This window comes from Coloeus monedula (genome assembly GCF_965178545.1).
Source record: "Coloeus monedula genome assembly, chromosome: Z".
Lineage (NCBI taxonomy): Eukaryota > Metazoa > Chordata > Aves > Passeriformes > Corvidae > Coloeus > Coloeus monedula.
Window position 1 is genome coordinate 45,201,292 of NC_138822.1, and position 27,812 is coordinate 45,229,103.

The 27,812-nt window shown below is 38.7% G+C and overlaps 1 protein-coding gene across 2 annotated transcripts; it reads left to right on the forward strand.

The window, feature by feature from the left end:
- Positions 1-529: 529 nt before the first annotated feature.
- On the forward strand, positions 530-27,802 carry NAA35 (N-alpha-acetyltransferase 35, NatC auxiliary subunit). 2 transcript variants are annotated; one of them, XR_014227281.1, is made up of 24 exons: positions 530-760; positions 2,040-2,183; positions 5,002-5,035; positions 6,345-6,459; positions 7,570-7,644; positions 8,773-8,940; positions 9,800-9,866; positions 10,568-10,611; positions 11,171-11,221; positions 11,958-12,041; positions 12,844-12,958; positions 13,445-13,623; positions 14,720-14,779; positions 15,916-16,022; positions 16,251-16,317; positions 17,488-17,586; positions 18,850-19,028; positions 20,639-20,775; positions 21,689-21,756; positions 21,994-22,134; positions 23,746-23,868; positions 24,972-25,052; positions 25,548-25,790; positions 26,821-27,802. XR_014227281.1 is itself a non-coding variant. In XM_082301647.1 (23 exons), exons 2-23 carry the CDS (start codon positions 2,060-2,062, stop codon positions 25,605-25,607), a joined length of 2,178 nt encoding a protein of 725 aa, XP_082157773.1. In that variant the 5' UTR covers positions 530-760; positions 2,040-2,059; the 3' UTR covers positions 25,608-27,802. The 2 variants fall into 2 exon arrangements, 1 of the variants encoding a protein (XP_082157773.1); XM_082301647.1 differs by having other exon boundaries at positions 25,548-27,802.
- Positions 27,803-27,812: the final 10 nt, after the last annotated feature.

Genomic DNA, 27,812 nt, shown 5'->3' on the forward strand with positions numbered 1-27,812 from the left:
ATGCAAGACACGAAGTCATTTGGTCCAACCTTTCTGCTCAAGCAGAATCATGCAAGAGCATGTGGCACGGGCTTGTGTTCAGACGGTTCTTGAGTATCTCCCGTGAGGGAGACTCCACAACCTCTCTGGGCAACCTGTTCCAGCACTCAGTCACCTGCACAGTGAAGAAGTTCTTCCTCGTGTTCAGGTGGAACTTCCTGTGCATCAGTTTCTACCCATTGCCTTTTGTCCTATTGCTCGGCACCACTGCGAAGAGCCTGGCTCCTTCCTCTTCACACACGCCTTTTAGATATATATACAGCGTTCGCAACAGACCTGGAGACAGACTCCGTTCTCGCTGTGCGGCAGCGCTCGGCCGTCCGCGGCTCCCGCATTGTCCCCGAGCCCGTTCCCAGTCCTGCCCCCACCGCTGCCCTGCCACCGCCCACGCACGGAGCCCTCGTGGCGCCCGAGCCGGCACCGCGCTGGGCGGAGCCGCCGTGGCCCCGCCCCGCCCCCGCGTTCCTCGCGGGCGCAGCGGTGCCGAGCGCTGCCGCCCCGGCCGCTCTCGCCCCGCCTCGCCGCTCACGGTAAGCGGCGGCCGCGCAGGGGCGGCTGTGGACGGGGTGGGGCGGCGGAGTTTCCTGTGTGCGGCTGCGCCGGGGCGCTCAGGCGGGGACCGCGGGCTGGTGGCGGCGGCGGCAGCGGCGGCGGCAACAACGGGTCTGCGCGTGTGCGGCAGCGGCCCAGCCTGGAGCGGCGGCGGCGTGGGACGTAGCGGGTGAGGCCCGGGGAGGGTGCGGGGCGAGGAGCGTAGGCAGAGCCCGCAGGGGCACCGAGGGACGGACGGACGGACGGAGGAAGGGAGAGCCGGCGGCGGCGGTACCGCTGCCCCGCAGCGGGGCGGGCGGCGCGCTGGCCCCTCCCCTGCGGCGGGGCGGAGGAGCCGTGCGGGCAGGCGGCGGTGCCCGGTGCCCCCGGGGACTGCGCGGGGCCCACTGAGCTGCGCGGCGGCCGCGGCTCTGGCACCGCCGGAGTTGGGGTGACCTGTGGGAAGAGGGGAGCCCGAGAGGCCTGAATGTCCCGAAATGCAAGGGGGAATTTAATTTATTCTAATTGATTTCCCATGTATTTCCTCATCCCAGCCCGCTGAGCCTGGCAGTCCCTGCAGTCGCTTGAGAACTGTTGACACCCTGACGCTCCCTACGGGGAGTGAGCCTGGCTGGGACGAGGGGACCCCCGAGCTGCTGTTCAAAAGCCTTTTGATCCTCCCCTTTGTTTTTGTTAATTCCCGATGCCCGGGAGGTCTTCTGCCACTGGGGCCTTTGTTTGAAGCTTCCGTGGTGGCTGTGATTTAAGCTGCTCAGAGCTTGCCGAGGTCGCAGCTGTCTCTTGCGAGAACTCCCCCAGCATGAGGGGAGTTCAGCATTGCTGGTATCTCACAGGCGGGCTGACCGGGAAAGCGTTGAAGTCCTTAGGGCTGCCCGCGTGTCGGGAGGTTGCGAAAGCACAAAACCAGTTCGAAGTAACTGGTCGGTGGAGTTAAAAACTTATATTCCAGTCTGAACTTGCTTAACTTCAATGCCACAATCATGATACTGCTTTCTGCTAAAGAAATCGTAGGAAATAAGCCTTTTTTTTTCAGTTTTACAGTACCCTCTTTAATTCCTGTTGCAGAGCAGTAGGAGGATGTGTACTGTAATAGTATAAAAGAACAAGAAAGAAATTGTGATGTCTGCATCTGTTGCTATGCTTCCGATTTTATTTCTAATTTGACAGTAGGCACTTTAGTATGGCTCTGTACAGCTGATGTTTTGGTGTCCTTAGTTTTTGAGGTTTCACAGCCTACAAGCTACTTGTAAAGAAATGATGAATAAGAAAACCTTTTTCTTAAAGAGTTTTTATTAATAGGGGTTTTACTGTTGGACCTGTGTAACAGTAGATGTGTAAATAAAATGCTAGTTCATTTCCCTTTCTCACTTGATTCTTGAAAAGAAAAAAAAAAATATTCCCATGAAGCACTTTCTCTAATTTGTGCAAATACATGGTGTCTCCGACAGGAATTTAAAGGTGTAGCAGCATGGTTATGAAAGCTACAGTAGAAGATGATGATTCAGGATGGGAACTTGGTATGCCTGACAAGATGGAAAAGAGTAATACCAGCTGGATAGACATAACCCGGGATTTTGAAGAAGCTTGTAGAGGTGAGTTGTAGTCCTTTCATTTGGAGAAAACTCGGAATCCTTTGGAGGCCTAAGCATAGTTCTTTGAGTTCTTCTGAGCAATAATTTGACCCAGGTTCAAGCTTCAGATGAATGAGCTACATTGATTCCGTGTCCCAGCTGTGAGGTTGGAATTATCATGAGCCACCTCACTTTTCTTCCTCTTCCAGATTACATAAATACCTTTTTAATTAAAGTTTTTTCATCTTACACATATTCATACCTGCTTTTTTTCCTTTGCAAAAATTTCTTCCTGTCTCTTCTGCCAAATGGAAATGTCATTCAGGCATGCAGAGTCAACATTCTGTTTATTTCTTGTATATTTTTGGATCTCTAGGGCCCAATAATTCTTTTAATTCATCCGTGCATCATTTTTCATCTTTGAAAGAAGTCTGAGTTTCTGAAATGGTGTAATGTGTCTCAGTAATGGGGAAGCAGTTGCTTCCATTTAAACACTGCCTTTATTACTATTAGATGCTACCTCTAGTTTACAGTTTTTTCAACTGATTTTATGATGACATTAGGGAAAAATAAAAACATAAAAACTGCATCTTACCACACAGAATGTTACATAATGATAAGCACAGCTTCTGTGTATTATTTCTCTATATTACTCTATATTGCTTATAAATTATAATTTCTCAATATTACTTATATCTGTGTACCCATCAAATATATCTAAAGACTCCTTTAAAAGTAATGAGGAAAAGCAAGCCTTTCGGTAGTCTTCCCTGGAAAAGACTAAGACACCTGAATAAAGAAGCAGAGGAAGCAGCTGTGTTCCAGGCTATTTAGATGGTGCTGTTTCACAGAATAATCATCACAGAATGATTTGGGTTGGAAGGGACCTTAAAGACAATCTCATTCCAGCTCCCCTGCTATGGATAGGGACACCTTTCACCAGACGATGTTGTTAAAGCCCCATGTAGCCTGGCCTTGAACAGTGCCAGGGATGGGGCATTCACAACTTCTCTGGGCAATCTGTTCCAGTGACTCACCACCCTCACAGTAAAGAATTTCTTCCCAATATCTAATCTAAATCTCTCTTTTAGTTTAACAACATTTCCCCTTGTCCTGTCAGTGCATGGCCTTGTAAAAAGTCCCTCTCCAGCTCTTTCCTAGCCTTCCTTTATGAACTGGAAGGATGCTAGATGGTCTCCAAGGACCCTTTTCTTCTCCAGGCTGAACAGCCCCAACTCTTTCAGTCTGTCTTCATAGGAAAGGTGCTCTAGCCTTCCATTCATTTTTGTAACCCTCATCTGAACTCACTCCAACAGGTCTATGTAGTTCAGTGCTGAGGACCCCAGAGCTGGATGCAGTGTTCCAGGTGGGGTCTCAGCAGAGCACAGCAGAGGGGCAGAATCCCCTCCCTCTCCCTGCTGGCCACACTGCTTTGGATGCAGCCCAGGATATCAGGTTTCTTAGGCTGTGAGTGCACTATATGCTTAGTAATTCTAAAACTTCTTTAACTATTAGAATAACAGAGGGATGAGGGCACATTGTGAACCACTGGGTTTTTTTTAGTCCTTCAGTCTCGAAAAGTGCTTTGTAAGTAAAAGCAAACGAAGGTGGACTAGTGTCATGGGTTGCCCTGGGCCAGATGCCAGGCACCCACCAAAGCTGCTCACTCCCCCACCTCTGCAGCTGGAAAGAGGAGAGAAAATTTAATGAAGCTTCAAGGGTTGAGATAAGGACTGGGAGAGATCACTCACCAAATACTGTCATGGGCAAAACAGGCTCAACTTAGAGATACAAAGTGAATTTATTACTGACAAAATCAGAGCAGGATAATGAGAAGTAAAACAAGGCCTCAGAAACACCTTCCTGCCACCCCTCCTTCCTTCCCAGTTCTACCTCCTAGCCCAGTGGTGCAAGGAGACAGCGAATGGGGGTTATGGTCAGTTCAGCACCTGAGGCTTCTCCCACTGCTCAGGGAGAGGAGTTCTTCCCCTGCTGCACCGTGGGGTCCCTCCCACAGGAGACATTTTCCATGAACTTCTCCAGTGTGAGTCCATCTCACAAGCAACATCTCTCTGTGACCTGCTGCAGTGTGAGTCCATCCCATGGACAGCAGTCCTCCCAAAACTGCTGCAGCGTGGGTCACTCTTCCACAGGGTGCAGTCCTTCATAGACAGGCTGCTCCAGCTTGGGAGTAGGGCCCCTCTCTCCACAGGTCTCATTTAGGTTCACAACCCTTCCTCAGGCATCCACCTGCTCCAGTGTGGGTCTCCTCCGTGGGTTGTGGGTGGATCTCTGCATCCCCATGGACCTCCACAGGACAGGGGTTCCAAGGCTGCAGGGGCACAGCTGCCTCACCCTGGGCTGCACCATGGGCTGCAGGGGAATCTCAGCTCTGGCACCAGAAGCACCTCCTCCCCCTCCTTCTGCACTGACCTTGATGTCTGCAGGGCTCTTCTTCTCCCATGTTCTCACTAGGCTCTTCTCCATCCGCAGTTAAAACTGCGCAACTTTTTGTTTTTCTTTCTCCTTAAATCTGTTATCACAGAGGTATTACGACCATTTATAATTGGCCCAGCGGCACGTCCATCTTTGAAGCCACCAGGGATTGGCTCTGCTGGACATGGAAGAAGCTTCTGGCAGCTTCTCACCCCGTACCACCCCCCCCACCAAGCTACCAAAACCAGGCCATGCAAACCCAATGCAAGTAGAAATGTCTGATCTACTTTCCGCACCTTGTTCTCTCTTAGCATAAAACAGTTTGGTGAGTGACAAGACTACCCTGGAGAAGTTGTGCTAGTAGGATGATTGTAATTGTTTGTTCTGTCCTGTTCCTTTGTAGAACTGAAGTTAGGAGAACTGCTTCATGACAAGCTGTAAGTATGCACGTAGGATGGTTCTGGCTTTTAGATAGGATTACTGCAAACATGTTAATGTTACCTAATAACTAAGTTTTTTTAGACTTTAAATAAAGTATTTGAAGTATATAGAATATCATACATTCTCAGGAGTATGTATATGCTGCACCTGTATGAATGCTGAACATATCTGAAAGTGTAAGTATAACATTGCATTTTTTAATGTGATTGAAATTGTACTTCAGAAGTTCATAGCACATTTTATGACCTGTAGTGATTATGTTACTGAAGTATTTTATGGGACATGCTTTTATGAAAAAAGGCCAGAAAGACTTTAAACTTGGTTGACTCTAATGTCACTATCGAGTTTTTGATAAACAATCCATATGTAATGTAATGTAACTTAATAATAATGTAACTTAAATAACATGCTAAAGCAGAAAGTGAGAACTCTGCAGATTGGAAATGTGTATCAAAGAAAAGCATGCGGTAAAGCATGATATTAAATGAAAACCCGCTTAAAAGTGTGTGCAAGCATGTCACCAGCTAGTTACTTAGCAGAATCAAAGCACATTTTCAGGTGTAGTTCTATACATAAGTGCATTCAAAGCAAATACACTTTTCAGAATTTGAATGTGCCACATGCAATAAACTTTTGTGTATTATAAAGACTGTTGCAGGAGTTCTGATGAATGTTGTGATAAAGTGAGGCACTGTATCTCTTCATATATAGGCAAGTCTTCTTTTGGTGTGGCTCTTCTGCAAGCTTTTATGCCCTGACTACAAGTGATACGTTGTCACATCCTGAGGTTTTTTTTGTTATTAGTTTTCTTAACATGCCCATCTTAAACAAAGCTGGTATATTCAATATATATTAGTCTGTGTCATGTATATTATCATTAGTGTCTGGGGAATGTATCTCACTTGTTTCTTTGGGTATGTTGTAATAAAGAACAGCTTGTTCAATTAATATCAGTTTATTATTTTATGTGGTGTTTAAGAAGATGTTATGAAGTTTATAGAAACAAGTGTGCAAAGATATAGTAGTGGGATATGTCACTGAGGAGTGTTCTTCACCCTTATAGAAAGGCTAGTAATTTTCTTTTACTTTCAGCCATCTCTTTTCCTACGAACTTGTTGAGAGATCCTTAGCTTCCTGAAAACCATGATCTCTGAATATCAGTACTAATTTTCACATACCTTATTGTCTGTTGTCAGAATATTCTGTACTTGGTTTGTCATCCTATGTTCTTTTCCATTAGTTCCTGAAGACTATTTTGTATATAATAATTACATTCAGCACTTTTTTTTGTGTGTGTGTTCATAGTTTTGGTCTTTTTGAAGCCATGTCTGCCATTGAAATGATGGATCCCAAGATGGATGCTGGTATGATTGGAAACCAAGTTAACAGAAAGGTTCTTAACTTTGAGCAAGCTATTAAGGTTCGTGTAAATGTCCTGGTTTTGCCTACACTGTCTGTAGAAATATGCAGTTTTGTCAAATTGCAGTTAAGCACAATTCAGCGTAATTAATGTTTTCAGTCTTCACTTGATACTTATGTTATCTTTTTTTTTTTTAAGATAATTAAGTAAGAAATATCTTGTGATGATTACTTTTTTTTGTTACCTGCATTATCACAATGATGCTAACTTTTCCAGTGAAAAGTACTGTGAAATTATTGGGTATTGATACCTCAAGTAAATATATTTCCAGAATAGTTTTGCAAGTCACTCTGTGCTTCCCTAAAATGCATCTTTTATATGAAGATCTATTGGTTAGCTTCTATTTAACCTGAATAGAAACCAACTTCCTTAAAAAAGCTGGAAATTAACACTTTATCATTCTTTGAGTTCATTAACATTGAACAGAAGCCAGATAATTTACCAACATTAACTGTAATGATTAACTTTTGATTTATGATCAAGATAAATTGGTGGAGAGAGGTTGAAAGTCTTTATGTTATTTTGGAAAAAATAATGCACTTAGGGAAAAGTATTTTTTTTTTATGGTGAACTTCATTTTGAATGGAGTTAGAGAACTCCCTAAAATATTGGCTGGCTGAGTCACGTGGAATGTATGCAGGATTGCATAGATTGGGCAAATTAAATGATCAAAGTAAAGTTGCAGCCTTTTTGGTTACCATTAAGTAAAACACTACAAGTACTTCCAGTTTAAAAAGCAGTCTTCAAAGAATTGGTCCTGCATATTCCTTGTTCAATCTCTTTAGTATGATTATACTGTTTTTTGATTTTAGTGTTGACAGTTAACTGGTTTTAAACTTTTTTTGTTAGTAATAAATCAGAATTATTGCTTTAGCATTCTCTTTAGATAGTTTTCTGTTGGTCAGTGTACAACTGATGGGAAGGCAAAGTTTTTAAGAATTCAAGACATGTTATGAAGCTGATCAGCAAAGCTAGTAGTATACAATTACTCTGAAGTCTTAAGCAAATTTTATTTTCCTTTTTGGCTTTGGTACAAATAAGTTGTATTTTGCTTGTATGCTTCCATAGTATTTAGGGTTTTGATTGGGTTTTTTTGGTTTGTTTTCTAAGGATGGCACCATTAAAATAAAGGATCTCACTTCACCAGAGCTGGTAGGAATAATGGACACGTGTTTCTGTTGTTTGGTAAGCATTTGTCTGTTCTTTAGGTTATATGGTTTTGCTTTCAAAATGTATTCCTTTAATCCATCTTAAAAAATGGATTAGCGGAACTCAAAAAAAGATTCACCAAGCAGAAAATACATACATATATTTTAATTTCCATTTAGTTATTTACATTGTCTATTATGAAAGGCTTAATTTTGATATTTAATTTTTTTACTATAAGAAATATGGAATATAGCTGGTAGCACCTTAAACCTTAGAAAGGTTTTATAGTTTCTGGTTTTATAAATGTAGGTTATCTGATTGCCTGCTGTGTATTGATGTTTGACTGTGTTGGAAGCTGAGTGTGCAGTAACTGGTAGCACTCTGTTGCTCCTTTCCATACAGCCAGAAATGACAGAGCTTACAGAGGCATTTTGAAGAAAGTAAATAAATTCATTTAGAAAAATAAGTTAAATATCAGTTACTTCTTAATTGCAGGTTTTTTTCTGTGTATATGCTTTAATTTCCTCAGTAAATGATACTAATTATTTTCAGTTACTCTTTAAAATTACATCAATAACATTATTTTTTAAAACATTTCCAATCAGTTTAGTCAGAAAGACTGTGAAGATCATTGTATATCTGACACAGTGTAACATCACTTGTTTTCTGCTCCTGGCCCCCAAATACTGACTCCATTTGAAAAGATGGTTCTACTTTATTTTATGCAATTTCAAGACAGAAATTTAAGTTACTGAATCTTTCCCTGTAGCTTAAAGAAACACAGAAGTGGTAGGGAGAGGGGATTGTGACAAGAAACTCTGTTGTAAAAGAGAGAGAACATGAAGAATATTGGTGACTTGTCTCATAGTCATTTGCATTTCCCATTCACTGTTTATGCAGAGAAAGCTTGTAAATGGGAAGGTCTCTTAACATAATGTCATGTCTAAATCACAGGGATTAGACCTGAACTTTATAGAAGAGGTTTATCCAACACCGAATTCTAGGATTGAAACACCTTACTTGCCCTTTTGTGGTACATGGAAGGTTGCCATGATAAGGAGTTTCCTAGTGAACCTTTGAAGCACAGTAAAATGAAGAAGAATGGAGCTATAAAAATGAGGACTTGGCTGTCATGAGTAAAATACTTGATTTCCTTTTCTCTAGATAACATGGTTAGAAGGACATTCCTTGGCACAGACAGTATTCACTTGCCTTTATATTCATAATCCAGACTTCATAGAAGATCCTGCTATGAAGGCTTTTGCTCTTGGAATCCTAAAAATCTGTGATATTGCCAGAGAAAAGGTTAACAAAGCAGCTGTTTTTGAGGAGGTATGTGTTTCCCATCTCCTGTGGGGTCAAATATGCAACATTATACCATAATGCAAGTGAAACAATGTATTAGTGATATTTGTTCATGTTTGATTCAAGGATAGCATAGGAATAGCAATTCATAATCCTAGAAGTATTAGACTCAATACCTTTAAAATGCAGTTTTCCCCAGTGACGGTGTTTCATGCTCTCTTCTGTATTTTCCTCAAGTACTAGAGCCACACATATATTTTACTCAAAAAGCAACTCAAGTCTTTTGATTAACCATTTGAAATCCATTTCACTTGTGGTTTTCTTCCAGTTTAAGTTTTTTATTTTCTGTGTTAGATAGTCATGATCGTCTTTTGTCTAAGATGTCCATCTGGCAACAGGATCAGAGTCCTGTTTCCTGTGCTCAGAGCAATCTGTTTCCTCTGAGCTTGGACAAGTCACTCTTGCTGACTGTATCTAAAATGGATCAAATACTGCTTTGCAGCTATAGTTCTTGTAACATTTTGGTAGGGTGTCACTTGATGAAAATATGAAGGGCATATCGGTATTAAGGATTTATGCAGAAGGTAATTGCCTCAAGCTGGATTTGCCCGGGAAAATCATTCAGTGTATTCATTCTGAGTGTAATTCAGTTGTGTAGATTAAATCTGGACTTTTATTCTTGATGGAATGAAACAAAAGTACACCCCATGCATACCCCCAACCACTCCCCCAAAAGAGAAAAAACAGCAAAAGATTCAAAAGCTATTAAGAAAACAGCTCCCAGAAAACCCAAACCAAAAAGAAAACTTCAAACCACAATCTGAAAATTTTTACTACAGCTTTTTATATTTCACTACATACTGCTTCCTTGATGTTTTTTTTTTAGGAAGATTTTCAGTCAATGACTTACGGATTTAAAATGGCCAACAGTGTGACAGATCTTAGAGTTACAGGTACAGTTTGTGCTTTCTTTGTAACTGTCCAGCAACCTCTTTCTCTTTTGAGCATGTAATTACTTTCAGTCGCATCTGATGAACTGCTAGGAGTCTCTGCTGTTAAGTTTTTTTATTAGTCTTGTGGCAATTGCTGACTTGGTAAAAAGAGAGATCGAATTAGTTTTCCTTGGAAAAAAGGTTCAGTTGTCTTGTTAAGTGCCTGAGAAACGGAGGAAGTGCTTTTAGATGGGCCAACAAAGTGGCTAGGCATGAGCTCATCATGGTATAGATACAGACCACTGGAAAGTGCATTGCTTGAGTTCTGCTTTTTTGTCTCACAATTTGTTGTTCTTTAGAAAAAAAAAAGCAGTCTAGTAGTTCTACAGGTATGAATACATATGTTGTTAGGTACATACATAAGCATGTATGTTAATCTTTTTGATGTATGACTTTTTTATACGTATTTGAGCTTTCCATTGATTTATTTTTGAAAAATTGATCACTTCAGCTTTGCATCAGTTAGTCTGTATTCTGATTTTTGATTGTTGCAAGACATCCCCACCATTCCTCACAAGAATATTTTTTGTCTAGTCTTTGGCTAATGGATATGTAAAGCACTTCTAAGTTTGATTTTGCCCTCAAAACTTCTTCTCCCCTGAGTGGTATAGGTGTGCCTAGGAATGCCTCTCAGCTTTTAATCGTGCTGTGATTTTTTCCAGGTATGCTGAAAGATGTCGAAGATGACATGCAAAGACGAGTGAAGGTATTGTTTTCATGTTTGTCTTGTCAATTATATTTCAAGGGGAAAGGAGTTGGATTATGAGGAATGGAGGTTTGTGTCATTATGGTGGGGTTTTTGAAGAACTGGCATAATGGTTTGTGTAACATGCCTTCTGGCTAAAGATGGTGAAAGCTTCAGACTTCTGTATACTCTTCAGTAGTTGCTTCACTAGTAGTAGGTGGAATCATAATGTAGAAGGTAACACTGGGCTGGGACACAAGAAAGTATGTATTTAACTTTCAGGTTTTAGGCAGAGATACTATGTATTGTCAAAGAAGTTACTTAATTTTCCTTTACCACAGCTTGCAATGTAAAATGGTCATGCACTGTCCTTGCTTACTTGCAGAATTTACTGAGGTATGTCTCATTACTATCAGAGAGTCATTCAAGTACCTGGATTATATATTAAGAAATTTTGAATTTGAAAACTGATTTTTGGGATTATTCAGCAGGTGGATGTTTTAGAGAAGGTAAAGGGATTTTATCAGTAGCTTCCCTTTGCAATTTTTAGTAAATTATTTGACATTTCTTTACTTTGTAGAGCACTCGAAGTCGACAAGGAGAAGAGAGAGATCCGGAAGTTGAACTTGAAGTAATGAATTGTTTGTTTTTTTTCCTGGATTTCAAGAATGTAAATAGGAGATTTAAATATGGTATAACCCCACCCATGCATATAAAAAGCAGCTGGGGAGTATGATCACCCAGGAGCATGGTGAAAGAGCTGGCAAACAGTGGGACATGCCAGTCAGGGCATGCTGAGGCACTTTGTGTGGGGAGGCAGTTTGTCCAGGGAGGGCAGGAGTCCTGTGGGAGTTCTGGACACCACCATAAAAGAAAGACATTAAGGTATTAGAGAGTGTCCAAAGAAGGGCCATAAAGATGGTGAAGGGCCTTGAGGAGAAGCTGTACAAGGAGCAGCTGAGGTCATTTGGTCTGTTCAGCCTGGAGATGAGGAGATTGAGGACAGACCTCATTGCAGCTACAACTTCCTCATGAGGCAAAGAGGAGGGGCAAACGCTGATCTTGTCTCTGGGGGCAGAACCCAAGGGAATGGCCTGAAATTGTGTCAGGGGAGGTTTAGGTTGGATATTAGAAAAAGAGTTTTCACGAGGAGGGTGGCTGGGCACTGGAACAGGCTCCCCAGGGAAGTGGTCACAGCACCAAAATTCTCCGTCCCGGAAGCATTTAGACAACACTCAGGCACGTGGTGTGACTCTTGGGGTGGTCCTGTGCAGGGCCAGGAGTTGGCTGGATGATCTTTCTGGGTCCCTCCCAACACAGAATATTCTATGACCTATTGCTTAGTAATCAGTATAATTTTATTACAGCATCAACAATGTTTAGCTGTCTTCAGCAGAGTCAAGTTTACCCGCGTCCTACTAACTGTCCTAATAGCATTTACAAAAAAAGAGGTACGTTCATTTGGCCTTTCTGTTTGCATTGGGATCCTGTGAAGTTCTCTTTTTTTGTTCTTTAAGATCAGGCAATTGCTGTGTAGATTCAGGAGATTTGAATGTGGGTGGAGGTAAAGCTCTGAATAAAGCCTTACAGTGGCAAATATTCAGTTTTTATTCAAAGTGGGAAACAAAGGGAAGGCTAGTGGCTGACATTATCATGGCCTTGCAGAAAGACAGAATATTCATTACAAAACACTTAAAAATATTTATGGCTTTCTAATTACTCTTTTCACACACATGAGCAAAACTTCTTGTTTTGAGTTCCGTCCCCTCCTGTGGAGTTACCTGACATTGGGCAGTGTTTAGTCCATATCAGAAGAACTGTTAGCTTTTCCTTCCATGTGATACTGAATATGTACCTAGACATCTTTGGTCTGAGAAGAGGAGTTCAATAGCATTCCATACAATTGGCCTGTTTTTTGAATATAAGATTTCCCAATTGCTGAGAGGCGAAGGAACTTTGTGTTTTAAGGCAAAGGGATAGAACTACATGCCCCCAGAGCAGACTCTCACATAGCGTGTGCAGGACTTTGAGTTGTAATTATCGTGAAGTCTTACAAAGCAAAATACACAATATTGAATTTATGTACAGATACATGAAATACAAAGAACACTACTGCACAGAAATGTTGGGTTTTTTTCAGAACTTGTGTAAGAGCATCAGAATCTTAATGCCCTTACTTTTTTTATACTAGCATTAATTAGATAGTCAAAATGTATTGGTTCACAATGTTAATAATTGTTTCCTGCCTTTCAGACAAGTGCAGTTGCAGAAGCTCAGAAACTAATGACTCAGGCAGCTGACTTGCTTTCTGCCATACACAATTCACTGCATCATGGTATGCAGGCACAGAATGATACCACTAAAGGAGGTATGTATCAAATTACACCATTTTTTCCTTTCCTGGATATGCTCTCTTCATAAATGTAAATACCTTTGTGTATTTAAAAAAAGTTGAAATCACTATTTACTTTGAACTAAAATACTTCTTATGCAACCCATTACAGACTTGCATTGTTTAATTTTATTTTACCAAGTGGTGGTTCTCCTGAAAGCAGTACTGTCATTTCAAAGCCAGAAATAATGTGAACTTTTGATTGATGCCACTTTAAAATAGGGAACAGGACTTCACTGTTTGTACAGGTGTATGCTGAGATGCTGAGGACTCGGGGTTTTTTAAATAGTAATCATTGCTGTTGCTGGGTTGTTGGAGTCTCAGGAAGTTAACTGTCACTTAAAGAATTCCTTTTGGCTAATTGAATAATTTGTACTATACTTGAAAGTTCGAAGTGGGTCTGAAAACACAGATTATATGCAGTTTTTCTCTGTCTCTCTCTCTCCCTTCCTTCTTCTTTAGATCATCCTATTATGATGGGGTTTGAGCCACTTGTTAATCAGAGATTGCTGCCACCAACTTTCCCTCGATATGCAAAAATTATTAAAAGGGAAGAAATGGTCAATTATTTTTCCAAACTAATAGACCGAATAAAAACTGTATGTGAAGTAGTCAACTTAACTAATTTGCACTGTATACTGGTAAGCATGAATATTTCTTACTTATTGCCAAAAATAAGATCTGAAAATGCAACTTGCAAAATATAATTCCATATATGCGTGCTCTTGCTCACTGGTGAGAAAACGGAGCACTACGTATGTATTTGGTGTTTCTCACTGTTATGTACAATTTCAAAGTTTACTATCCTTCCTTAATACTTTATACTTAATCCTTCCTTAATACTTAATATTTTTCTTCTTTTGACGAAGACCTTCCTCCTCTCAAACCTCCCACTTTTCCCGTAATTTGTTAAATAATTACACATCTTACTGGGAAAGGCCAAGCAAGTTTCTTTGGTTGAAAAGCTGCATCTACAGAACATAATTCTTTGCTGTATGCCTGATTTTTTTCAAATTTATTGAGCAGTATTCTGCACATGTGCCTATAACACAAGAGAGCACTAAATATGTGCTTAAACATGTAGTTGCCTAAATGGGCATCAAGTTAAGCACCTGCTTATATTCTTTCCTGAATAACTGATATTAATCTTAGTTACTGCCTACATTTATTAGAAGACACTTAAATGCTTGAAGTATTTTTTAGTATCCATGCATTCACTGACTGATAAAAAGAGATACAGTTACATCAAATCTCTTGTCTTTCTATTTCCTGTTAATTAATAAAGAAGCATTTGCATGAAGCGTCTGGTACCAGTTAAACCTTACCTGGGTTTCAATCAATTTTTTTAAATCAATTCTCAGTTTTGGTCAATACCTGGTGTAGTTACATCATGATCTTAACAATCTCATAGTATTTTTTTTCTGTACTATCATCTTTCTAGTTGTTGCATTTGAAAACTCAGAAACCTTTTTGTTAAGTACCAAGTAATTGCAGAAAATCTTCATAATACATTCTGTTCAAACTATTTGTGGTCACTTTCTTACAAGTTGTATAAGCCATGCTATGTTTGTGTATGCCTTTAAACAAAATATTGCTGTATTTACACAGTTGTATGTAAGTGTTCAGGAAAGATGCAAGTATGTGTAAAAATGATTTGGTGTATATTTACATATATATATAAATTGGCATATTAACCTGAATCATCTTTTTTTTTTTCTTTTCCTAAATATACATTAGGATTTTTTCTGTGAGTTTAGTGAGCAATCACCATGTGTTCTTTCAAGATCCCTGTTACAGGCAAGTCCTGATTATGTCTATGAATAAAGTACTTCTGCATTCATTATGAAATTCTGTTATTGTTTTAAATATTTCAATAATTTGCATAGAACTTAATAATATTTAAGTGTTAAAAAACTTTCTGTGGATATTTAAGTATTATGGAAGAAATATTTTGCTGTGAGGATGATGAGGCATTAGAACAGGTTGCCCAGAGAAGCTGTGGATGCTCTACCAAGTCTTCACGGCCAGGAAGGTGTCTGGGCCCATGGCAGGGGGATTGGAACTAGGTGATCTTTGAGTGTGTTCCAATACAAACCATTCTGTGATTCTGTATGTGGAGGCTTATGTTCTGATCTAATTTTTAAAATAATGTTTAAATACTGTTGCTTTGATCATTTTAGTACAGGCTAATTAAAACAGAAAGTGTTAATTTTTTTTTTCTCTGCCATAAAGCTGTGCCTGTAAACACATTTTTTTGCTGCTCTCCACATGCTGTCCCATTTTGAGCTGGTGTTTGTATGCATCTCCTTGTTCGGACAGAATTTAATGTATAGACTGCTTCTATTGCTACAGCAGTAAAACTGATGGTTAGTGCAGAACAGGCTATTCTTTCTCACTGCTTCTCTTACCTTGAAAGTGCATTATACGTACCTTGACTCTGAGTAAATAATTCTTTCTAGAAGTTTTTGATTATAATAGGATGCCCCTAGATGCCAGAAATTCTTCACATTTGATCCTATTAAACCATGTGTAGAGCCAATGGAATACAACTATGGGCAAGTAAAATGTTTTCATTGTGTGTTTTGGCCTACACGTGTGTTTGTGTAATCCCTGTGGGTGCCAGACAGCAGAGCTTTTTCTCTAATTGCTGAAGAACCATGTAAGAAAGGGACACCACACTCATGGAGGGAAGTTAAATGAGTATCAGACATGACTGATGTAAGCAGTAGAATCCATAGGGACTGAAAAACATCAGCAGTAGCCTGGCAGTATTTCTGACTCTTTAACCTTGGACCTAGTTGAACCATTTAATTCTTAAAGTAATCTTACAAGTTTCTTACATATAGTAGGTACTGCCAGAGTTTTCTATTAGTAATTCTAGAGCATTACTTTTAACTTAAAACATGTTTCTAAAAACACATCTTTACTTTCAGACAACTTTCCTAGTAGATAACAAGAAGGTGTTCGGCACTCACCTCATGCAAGACATGGTAAAAGATGCCTTAAGGTCTTTTGTCAGTCCTCCAGTACTTTCTCCAAAGTAAGTGGATCTTGAGTTTATTTGCGTGTGTTTACATGTCTGATGAGAAATATTCCTGCTTACAAGAGCAGTGTCAAATGTACAAAAAATGTACTTTTTATACTTAGTACTTATATATGAAGGAGTCAGTTGCTGTTGCTGCACTTGTGTTTCTTTTTTTTATTCTGTGCTACATAGACTGGTGGCATTTATAAAAAATATGTATGTACATGGATATTTCCCTTTTAGGTGTTGTCTTTATAATAACCACCAGGCAAAAGACTACATTGATTCCTTTGTCACACACTGTGTTCGGGTAAGTGTTCATTCAATTACAGCATGTTTGTGTGTATGAACACTTGGCAGATTTATATACATTTGAAAATGAGACCAGTTATTTTAGGCAAAAGGCAAAATTCAGGAAGTTGGCTATCTTAAATTGGTACTGATTTTTAAAAATCCAGTGTAATTATTGCTGGTTTTTTCCTCCTTCCAGATTTTAATTTAAAATTTCACTTTATAAGAAATCTGCACCTACATGTCACAAAACAAATGCATAGCACTAATAAAACCAAAATTATTTCTGCATTCTGTCCAGTTTCAGTTTTTAAAAATTTGTTTTAAAAGATTCTGTTGTGGAATGTGGTGCAATGAAAATCTTAAGAAAATCACAGAATTATTTAGGTTGGAAAAGACCTCTAAGCTCATTGAGTCCAAATCAGCACTGCCAAGTCCGTCACTAAACCATGCCCCTAAGTGCCATGACTACACATCTTTTAAATACTTCCAGAGATGGTCATTCAACCACTTTCCTGGGAAGCTGGTTCCAGTGCTTGACAAACTTCTTTGTGAAGAATTTTTTCTTAATATTCAACCTAAACCTTCGCTGGCACAACTTGAGGCCATTGCCTCTTGTCCTGTCACTTGACAGAACAGATGACCCCCACCTGGCTGCACCCTCCTGTCAGGCAGTTGAAGAGAGTGATAAGGTCTCTCCTGAGCCTCCTCTTCCCCATGCTAAACAACCCCAGCTCCCTCAGCTGCTCCTCACAGGACAACGCACTCCGCTCTGGACACGCTCCAGCCCCTCAATGTCTGTCTTGTTGTGAGAGGCCCAGAAATAAACACATGATTTGAGGTGAGGCCTCACCAGTGCTGATTACAGAGGGACAATTGCTGCCCTGGTCCTGCTGGACACAGTGTATCTGACACAAACCAGGATGCCACTGGCCACCTTAGTCACCTGGGCACCTGGATTTAGCCTTAAGAAATAATACTTTTGCCCCAAGCATTTTGTTCTGGTGACCTTCCTAAAGGATGCTCACTCAATCTCACATTGACTTAAGCTAACTCGCACTTTGAAGGAATTTAAGGAACCTGCCTCCTAATATGGATATATAAACCAGGTGCCTAAATAGACATCACAGTGCTTCTCCTGCAGTTTCAAAGTTGCATTGATAATTTAAAATTACTTTGCTTCTTTCAGCCATTCTGTAGTCTGATTCAAATCCATGGACACAACAGAGCTCGTCAGAGAGATAAACTGGGTCACATTCTTGAGGAATTTGCCACTCTACAGGATGAGGTAATGTCCTAGGCAGCAGACCAGCAAAGTTTCTTTCCAGGTATATTACTGCCAAAGTAAAGCATGGTACTAAATTCTAAATGAATGATGCAAAATCCTTAAGACAAGGATTCCTAAAATTTAGCCCAAGAAATTGTTATGATGCATCCAAAACCTTTGTGTTAGATGTGTTGAACAAAAACATACTACATTTTTTAAGATTAGCTTTGTCCAATAAGTAGACTTCAGGAAAAGCTGTTGCGATGTAATTTACTGGTAACTGCCCAGCTTTTAGTCTCTATCCTGCTTGTAATTGTCAGTCTGCAAGATGTACCAGGGGGAGATAGACAAGGCACACTTACAAAACACCTTTGAAAATTTAGCCTTAAACCTATGTAAGATGTAAACTGCAAAATTTTATAATGATTAAAAAGAAAGTAAAAAACAACTCTTCAAAATATGTGCTCCAACTGATTTTGGATGTCTCTCAAGAATGGGGAGGGAGAGGTGAGAAGAAAAAACATATTTTTTCTTGCTGGAAATAGTTTCTTCAGTAGCAAGAGCCATATAATAATAAAGTATTTCCCAAGATGTACATTGCAAGGAAAACAATGAAGGAACTTGGAGGGAGATTTTGTGTGCTCCAGCTTTTTTCAAAATGGTTTGAATTGAGTTTGTTGCAGTATTATAGCTGAGGCACTGTTTTTTTTCATTTTGTAGCATTTTATATGGATTGTTCTGTTCAGGATTACTGATGATATTCCAACTCTGAGAAACTTTGTCTTCCATACAATTTGCTTCTGAAGACAAAATCGGTCTTAGCAATATTTTAGTTACTCTGTTGAAACACACAGTGTGTTTCTTGCATGTTAAGCTTATAAATTTATTTTTTCAATGCAGCTAGGTTTAAAAAAAAAGAGTAATTGTTGCCAATATAGAGCAATGAACAACAGAGTGTAATGGGTTCTGAGTTTGTGCTCATGTGACTGCTAATGATCTATGTACAAATATATTTTAAAATTACAAATATTATCTATCTAATGTTCTTGCTATATTACTGTATAGAATATTTTTGTTCTGTGCAGCAGAATTTACATATGTGACTATCTTTCCAGTTTTCTGACAGTTCTAGACTTATTTCTCTTGTAATCTGGAGCGTGAATTTACTGACCCAATTTGTTAAGATTTTGTTAAGATTTTATTTTTGGTTTGGGATGCTGTTTCAATCAAATGTTTTTCGTCCTCTGTCTGTTATTTTAAAGTTTTGGGGTTTTTTTTCAACAGGCAGAGAAAGTAGATGCAGCGCTTCATAGTATGTTACTGAAGCAGGAACCACAAAGGCAACATTTGGCTTGCTTGGGCACCTGGGTCCTATATCATAACCTTCGTATTATGATACAGTATCTTCTCAGTGGCTTTGAGTTGGAACTTTACAGTATGCACGAATATTACTACATCTATTGGTAAGAGGACGCTTTATTGACAGCTCTTCGAGGAGGGATGCTCCCAGAGAGCTATAATTACAAATATTTGAAGGAGAGACTTCAAATATGATTTTATGATCTCAAGCTTGCTCAACACTGTGTTTGGTTTACCTATTCATAATATTACAAGTTGGGAAAAAAAATCTGTTAGTCTCTATTCTAGAGTTACTAAATAGGGTACTTTTTTTTTCCTGAAATAGTAATACACACTCTGTTTAGCTTTTTGGTGCAGGGTCTTCTATTGACAATGAATGAAAAATGTGCTGATTTTGGTAGACAAGAGCAAGCAGGAAAAAAGCAATTTCCTTTATTCTTTCCTGCCTTTGTAGTATCAGGATTGATAGTCTTATTGATCTCTAGTATTCTGGAAAAGTTCTGCAAAGTTGTAACTGTAATCTGAAAGTTGACTAGCTAAAATTCAGTTCTCATTTGGAGTATATTTGAAGAGAAATCTTCTGCCTTTAGTGAAAAGGATTGCATTATATGGAGACAGAATACTTTTATTTTTCCATTTCCATTCACATTAATTATTTTTCATAGTTAATGGCTTGCGCCAAAAGATAATTTTTTTTTTAAATGCAAAGCTACCCAGAGATTCCTATGTAAGCCATAAGCCTTCTTACTGAGAGATTAGAACAGTTCAAATGACGCAAACTTCAGTGCAATTTATTGTGTTTTTATATTGTTTCAACAGTGGATTAAATATTAAGTGAGAAAATTAATATTCCATAAGTTACCAGAAGGTGGCAATATTCTTTAAGTAGTACCTCAATACGTAATACCAACTTGTGTATGAGAGTATTTTTTTTACCTGCCCATATTGCCCTCTAGCATTTTAATAAAATCACTCTTAGTTGGAATTGTCATGTCAACTGCTTTCTTACTTACGTGAACAAAAAAAAGGAGAAACAATTTCTGAGAGGTAACGTGCAAATGAAACTCAAATATCTCACTAACTATTACTACATTTTTATTGTGCTCCAAATCTGTAATTTTTTTTCTATTCTCTTTTCCCCCTATTCCTTTTGATTTGAAGTCAATTAAGATATTTATTGGACTCGCTCCCACTTTCTCTTAAAGATGTCTCTTAACTCTGAAAGAACTGCATATGAATGTTGTGTGTCTGTGGGCTTGACGCCTTTATGTAATAATTCAAAGCTTTTTAGTGCTTGAAAAAGCAAGTAGTGATCTTGTTTGTCAGAATAATTAAGTACAAATGTAGAAAAGGTATTAACATAGTATCTTTAAAAAAAATATATTCCATTTGTTGGGGGAAGAAAGAGTTCTAGAAAAATTTGATCTTACAGAAGTTTTGAAATAAGAAGCTTAGACTTCACTTAGTAAATGTGTAAGAGACTCACATACCTTGAGCTGTTTGTGGTTGAATCTGAACCAGAACAATAACGTAGACTGATGTGTTGATTCCAGCCATGCAAAACAAAGAGTTTTCACAGCCCATAAACATTGTCCTTTGCTAGGACATGTCCTTTGCATCTTGGAGTAAGTGCCTTGGTGGTCGGTGGGAATGCGTGCAGCACGAGTCCATGGTGCACTGCCGCCCGTAACAGCTCCATACTGCTTCCATGCAGGTATCTCTCAGAGTTCCTCTATGCCTGGCTGATGTCAACGCTGAGCCGTGCCGACAGCTCTCAAATGGCAGAGGAGAGGATAATGGAGGAACAACAGAAAGGCCGTAGTAGTAAGAAAACAAAGAAAAAGAAGAAAGGTACCTAGGTGTAGAGTGTTAACTCAAGACTTCTTGTTTTTCCCCTTTCATGCAGCTATGTAGAATTAAAATCCAAAATTTACAGAGCCAACACCAATATGGGTAGAAAAAATATCCTAAAGTTTATGAAGGCTGAATGTAAAACTTTTTAGGAACTCATTTATATTGCCAGTTTCATCAGTTGTGTTATATGTTGGACCTTCTCAGAGTTTATAATTCCTGCAGAATTATGCTTTTAGTGACTGTAACTAAATTCAAACACCAGACTTTCAGCATATTTCTGTAATTTCTATTTGGCTTTAGAAGTTCTTAAAGCATGTTTCTTAATTTTACCATGGTGAGCTTCCCTTTCTTTTCCTCGCCACCTTTTCAAGGGGAACAATCGGATATGACTAGCTCAGGATCATATCAACTAAATTCCCCTGTCTCTAGAAGTTCAGAAAATTACTAATGTACTTAAGGTGCCATGTGTTGGGCAGTTTAGCATTAAACACTGGAAACTAAAGGGAATCTTACAAGAATGCTGTCAGGATTATTAGGATAAAAAGTGCTTTAACATTTTAGCCCTAGAAGTTGGAAAGATCCCTGAACTAAGCAAACAGGCCTCTGGTGTACATACGTAAGTTTCAGGCTGTTCAGTGTTTTATAGTGTCATGGGAATGCCACTGACCAGTTTATGCCATAGAGAGCACTATGGTGTTCATGTGACTGGTAAGTGTGTCTTGAGGTATTTTATGTAACCAGGAGCCAGGTGAGCAGAAATGAATGTCTAGGCTTTGTATACTTCAGTTATTTTAAAACACAATTGAGAGTTATGGCACTTTTTGGAAATTTGGAAGAGCTCTTTTGATCTGAAATTAATACATGTACTTATATTGAATTAAAAGTGTATCTTTTTATGTAAAATTTGCAGTTCGCCCTCTTAGCAGAGAGATCACCATGAGTCAAGCATACCAAAATATGTGTGCTGGGATGTACAAGGTAACTCATTTGTGTTCTATGTGTTTCCATTTTTTTTTGTAATGGGGATCCTGCATACATTGCATGCCTTCTTTCTTTGTAGTGGGGCTGGAAATCAAGTTCAGGTTTATAATTTTATATGGTAAATTCTCTACAGCTTTTCTATCCTTCCAGTTACAGCTAAATCATAATTTTGATCTTCCTTACAGCAAAATACGACATAAAACTAATACTTTTCCCTGTATTTATCCTTTTTAGACAATGATTGCCTTTGACATGGATGGCAAAGTAAGAAAACCTAAGTTTGAACTGGATAGTGAACAAGTTCGATATGAGCACAGATTTGCTCCATTCAACAGTGTTATAACACCACCCCCAGTGCACTACCTGCAATTTAAAGTGAGTAATCTTCAAACGTGGTGCTGCCCATGCTTTTATAGAAGTCATTTACTTACTTGCTGTAGATATCGGTGTCATTGTAAAAAGAGCCTTTAATGTCTCAAAGTGCATCTTGAAACTAAGTCAAAATGGCAAGGACTTCTAGCTTTAGTTTGTGCAAGGAAGATATTGCACTAAATTCTTTATAAACTTAGATGCTTAGATATTTAAAAATTGGTCTGATGTGGCAGTTCAAGATGCTTCTGTTGGTTTGCATGAAAATCTCTTGGAAGTCTATTAACAGACTTCTTTAACTTCTTCTATTAACAGGTTGTGGCTAATTATAGCAGCATGTTTTTATTAGTGCAGCAAGCAAATAGGAAAATAAAAAAGTTAATTTTGAGTGGTGTTTTGAAGGGACCGGTGGAGGCTTGTCTTGTACAGTCTCCTTCTTCAAGTAGCATTATAAATCAAATTTAGCTGTGTCTTGGTCTAGCCAAGTCTGAAAAAAAATCAAGATTGGAAGTTTTTCTAACCTCTTTGGTTAAACCTGATCCAGTTACTTTTTTCTGGTCCTTTAAGTCTCAGGGTAACTGACTGAGGGCTGCACTTTTTTCCTAATGTCCAGTCTGAATCACTAAGACACAACTGTGGCCTCTCATGTTACACTCTTTGCCATTATTAACAAGAGCCTTTATCTTCTGACAGCTTTGTAACTGTCTTTAGTTGTAGGCTGCTATTAAAATTACTAATTAGCATCCTTCCTGTCTAACTGAAAAAGTCCAGGTCCACTGACCTGTCCTTGTGGCTTATATGCTCTAGGCACCCAACTATCTCCACCTCTCACCATCTTTCTTGAACTGAGTGGATCCAGCCCTGGATGCAGTATTTCAGATAATACAACACAAATATTGAGTACAGGATGATAACCTTCCTTGATATGCTGGCTTGGATACTCCCATATGAGGCTTGTCTGATCTGTAGTAAGAGCACCTTGTTGGCTGGTATTCAGCTAGGTGTTTGCAGAACCCTGCTGCTCACCCAGCTGGTTATTAGTCTCTACTTAATTGTAGAGTTAATCTGAACTGAAGCAGTGCTATATTCTATGCCAGTCATTCTCCCCAGTTTAATGTTAATGTGCACTGTTGTAGTGGAGATTATGAAACTATCATGGTTTCCTCTTTGTCATTAAAGGTTTTTTTAATACCTAATCAAAAACAAAAAAGTTGGAAGAATCAAAATTATATAAAATGAAATTTTGTACAGTTTCAGCATCTGACCTGCTGTAACTTTGAGTAAACAATATATTTATTTTTTCTCCTATAACTTCATACATTGTTGCATGCCATTATTAAAGCAAATGAATGGCAATTTGTTCAAGAGAGAGACTGTTTTATAAAGATTATGACAATTTCATTAGGTTTTGTGGCACTATAATAGTTAAGCACTGTGTTGCTGCTTGGATTTTGCCATTTTAAATAAGTGTTTTGACTTCAGTTTTGATTCTTAAAATAGTATTTAGTTGACATAACTCTTTCCTTGAATATAGTAATGTGATAAAAAACCAATTTCCTGGTAATTTTTAGTTTTATATATTTTAATATGTATTTATGTATTTCTGTAACACACTAGGAAATGTCTGACTTAAATAAGTATAGCCCACCTCCTCAGTCATCAGATCTCTACATGGCAGCTAGCAAGCACTACCAGCAAGCTAAAATGATTCTTGAGAATATTCCGAATCCAGACAATGAGGTAAGACTGAAATACTAGGAAAAGGAGTATTTGCTAGAAGTAGAATAAGTGTTTGGTCTCAGCTGGATCTGCCTGACATCCGAAATACACGTACATCAAAATGCTGAGCAAAGCTGAGTTCTTTGATTAAGGAGTAGACGGCAGGGAGTGGTGGCAATCTTGCACAGCAGTCTGTTTCAGTACCTCAGCTAACATAAAGTTGTGCTCACTGTTAAAAAACCTCTCACTGCTGAGGACCCAAGATGCTGGATAGCAGCTTATTTCCTTCTTTCCTTCTAGCCCATTTCTAAAAGCACAGCAGTTTTAACCAGACAGTGATAACGTGCCTACTGCACTTATTTGGAATCTAGTAATTCAGGTAGACTCCTGAGAGGTGGGAAAAATAGGTTTGAATATCATTAGGATGAAAAGAGGAATGAGTCTGGTACTTGTTCCCTGCAGCAGTTTCTCAGCACTGAGCCGTAAACATGGGTAGAGATTTTCCGTCTTTGTTCATAGTTTAAACCTCAAGTGTCTGTGGCTGTCTTTTGGACCAAGGAGGATGCTTTTTCTGTCATATCTAAGCAGGTTAAGAATAGTTACAGGATTAGGTCCTCCTGAGAATTTAGGATTCACTTTCTCTCCTCTGGATCCTGGTGGTACTCATACATGAGCTATCAATTTGAGGATAACCAAGATAGTTCAGAAGTAGTTTTGAGCACGTCAAGAGCACTTCTGTGCAAAAAGCCACCAGTTCATATATGAGTACCCCTTACCACTGTGTTGCAATGTTGAAGATTAGATGCCTAGAGTCTTATCTATACCTTTATCTGTGGGAGTGCCACAGAACTTGCCATTGTTTCCATGGTTTTGTTCAAGAATTGTTAAACCTGTGGTTTCTGTGGTCTGTTGAATTTAAAAAGTTACTTAAAATAAATGCATCCTTCATTAAATTTAATTAATCCAGCTGTTGTACTTAAAGCAAATCCAAAACTGTCTGATCTCTGTTAAACTGATCCTGTAAGAGAACTGCTGTATGGCTAATACTATGTCAACATTAGAGTATTGAAATAATTAGAGGTCAAATGCTTTGACTTGAAGACTTCTTGCCCTTTTGTGTTTAGGTCAATCGAATTCTAAAAGTTGCAAAACCCAATATTGTGGTCATGAAGCTGCTGGCAGGAGGCCACAAGAAAGAGTCTAAGGTAAGGAGATGCCAGCTCAATTGAATGTAAAATGTAGTAATACATACATTAAGGTTGAATTCAATGATCTGGAGATTTCCTAACCTGAATGGTCCTGTAATTCTATGTAAAGCCACTACAGATCTCTTAAGAGCCAAATGAGCACATTCAAGCTGTGGTTACTCTTAAGAACAGGGAAAGTAAATTTATTTTTCCCCTGGAAATAGTTTGTTCTAGTTATCTAAACATGGAAAACTCTAACCTATAAATCTTTTGAGAAAAAAATTGGGAAATACATGTGGGACAACACAGACTAATAATCTCACTTCAATAGTGAGAACTGTTGAAGCAAGTGTAGCAGCAGCTTGTGTGAACAAACTCATGAGAGTACTGGTTGCCACAAGGACTATTTCTTTTCAATCTGTTTAATTTTTTTTTCTGTCTGCAGGTTGTTCTCATGATGGATATTAAATGCAGTAGTACTGCTCACTGACCTTTTAAATCTTTTCTATATAGGTTCCTCCAGAATTTGACTTTTCTCCTCATAAATACTTTCCAGTTGTGAAGCTTGTTTGAAGGACGAGATTTTTTTTTTAGGATACCCGAAGAATATCTGTGTAGCAGATACCAGCTCTAGGAGGGAATATCTAGTGCTGCACTTGGATTACGAGGGACCTCCAGGATAAAAGTACTGTTATGTGGAATATCTGTAGTCTGCTGCCTTTATGTGATTTGAATGACAACTGCTGTTTTAAAGTGGTTTGTATAAAGATTTAATGGATTTTATGCGTGAAGCTGATTTTAATCAACGTATTATTAAAGAATGTTGTATCTTAGTTGATTTTATTACAGATTTTGATCATAAATAATTTTTATTAGTGTGTTCTGACAAAGTCATGGGTTAGGAACTGAATAAAAATCATGCAGTAGAGCCTCATGTGCACAGCTGAGCTACTGTAATTCTGCATTGAACAAAGTTACATGGAGAGATTGTGAGTTTCCATATTTTCGCTTAATTGTATCAAATTGCTCACTTTGCAAGTAGAGAAATGTTGGCTTTTTTCATATCCTCCAAGCTAAAACAATCTTTATAGAGATCAAGAGCAGATGAAAGTTAGTCATTTAGCTATTGAGTGATTCCTAGTTAGAATTTGTTCCTTTGTTTTTGTTCTCAAAGTGCTCAAGAATCTTCTCAGCAATCACTGCAGTAGTCACTAGCAATAGCACCAGACACTGAAGACTCTATTTTACCTACTCTGCAACTTTGTTACAATCCTGGTATTTGCCCATGCAGACAAGGGATTGCATGATCTTTATTCTCCATTTTTGACTGCAATGGGGCTGCTGGATCCTACTGTGTTCTGTAGTAATTGACAGGTAGATATCCAAAACAGGAGAAGCCCCAAACCTATCCTTGCCTTCCTGCAATAGTTCTGCCTCCCAGGCTTTCAGATGGGAAACAACAGAGGTAAGATGTGTTGTAGCAAAAGGTTGCAAAATGAAAAAATGTTCAAAAAGCAAACCTGGCTCTACTAAAGGCCAAGTCATACCTAGGCCATACGTGCAAATCCTTTGTTGGACAGGACAATTCTTCACTTGTGTACAGTGACTTCCTCCATAGGGATGAGCTTGTAACTCCATACTGACCATACAAGACACTTTGGTGTTAATCCTAATTTTACTGTGGATTAATACCACTTCAGCTTCATCCCCTGAGCAGAGGCACTGCCGAGCTAGAGCTTGAAAACAATGAGTAACCTCTGAAGTGGAACTCCCACTTGTCTTCCAGCAATCTGCAGCTTCCTGAAATAATGAGAAGTATGGTCCTGAAGATATGTTTTTTCCAATTTCTCTGCTAAAGAGACGGCATATCATGTTACATGTTTGCTTATCATCATGATTAATATACTTGAGTGCTTCCATATAGCTGCCAAAGGAATAAAAAGCCTGGAATACATAGATGTAAAATGGCACAGAGAATTCATCTGGCTTCTTGTAAATAGTCACAAAATCTTTCCCATCTTAACAATCTTGAACTACATGACAATAGTTCAAGGACAGCCTTTGTTATTTCTCCAAAGCAAGCAGCAAGTAAAAGAGAAAGCAAATTATATGTGATTTGTGGAACCAAGAAAATAGCAATAATATTATTTCCCCTTTTCATTAAAATTAGAACTGGATGAATTGTACAGAATAATGTGAATACACTAGAGAAGATTACTTTTAAATACTTACGTAAAATGGATTAGGTTTAGTTTAAAAAAAACAAAAAAACAAAGTGCTAATATAACACCAAGATGATTAGAGCAAAGTAGTAATGCCTCACAAAACTAAAAACTTTAGTGAGAGACGACACTATGTACACCACTGTTCCAAATTAATTTCTTGTTCCACTAAAGGTCCTTTAATTCTGAAATTCTATACAGTAGAGATACAGGCCTCTTGCCTACTCGAAATCTGCCACCTGAGTTAGATTGAAGCACTTGAAGTCATTGTGAATAAAACTGTAGTCCTTCATGCTTTTGAACATTGCTATTATGCAGGTTTTCAGACCCTTTGCCCTCAGAGGTTTAAAAGTGTGCTTTGTACAGAGGTGGTCATATTTATGGAGGACAACATCCAGTTGGCAGGAGAAGCCCAAAAATGTACAGAAGCACAGCTAAACCAATTAGTTTTAAAATAATTCTCTGTCAGTATATTACTTACCCTAAAGCGTTTGATTCTTTGGAATTTTTAACTTGATACTGGTAAAGCTATTCATTCAACTTGAATGTAGTGTTT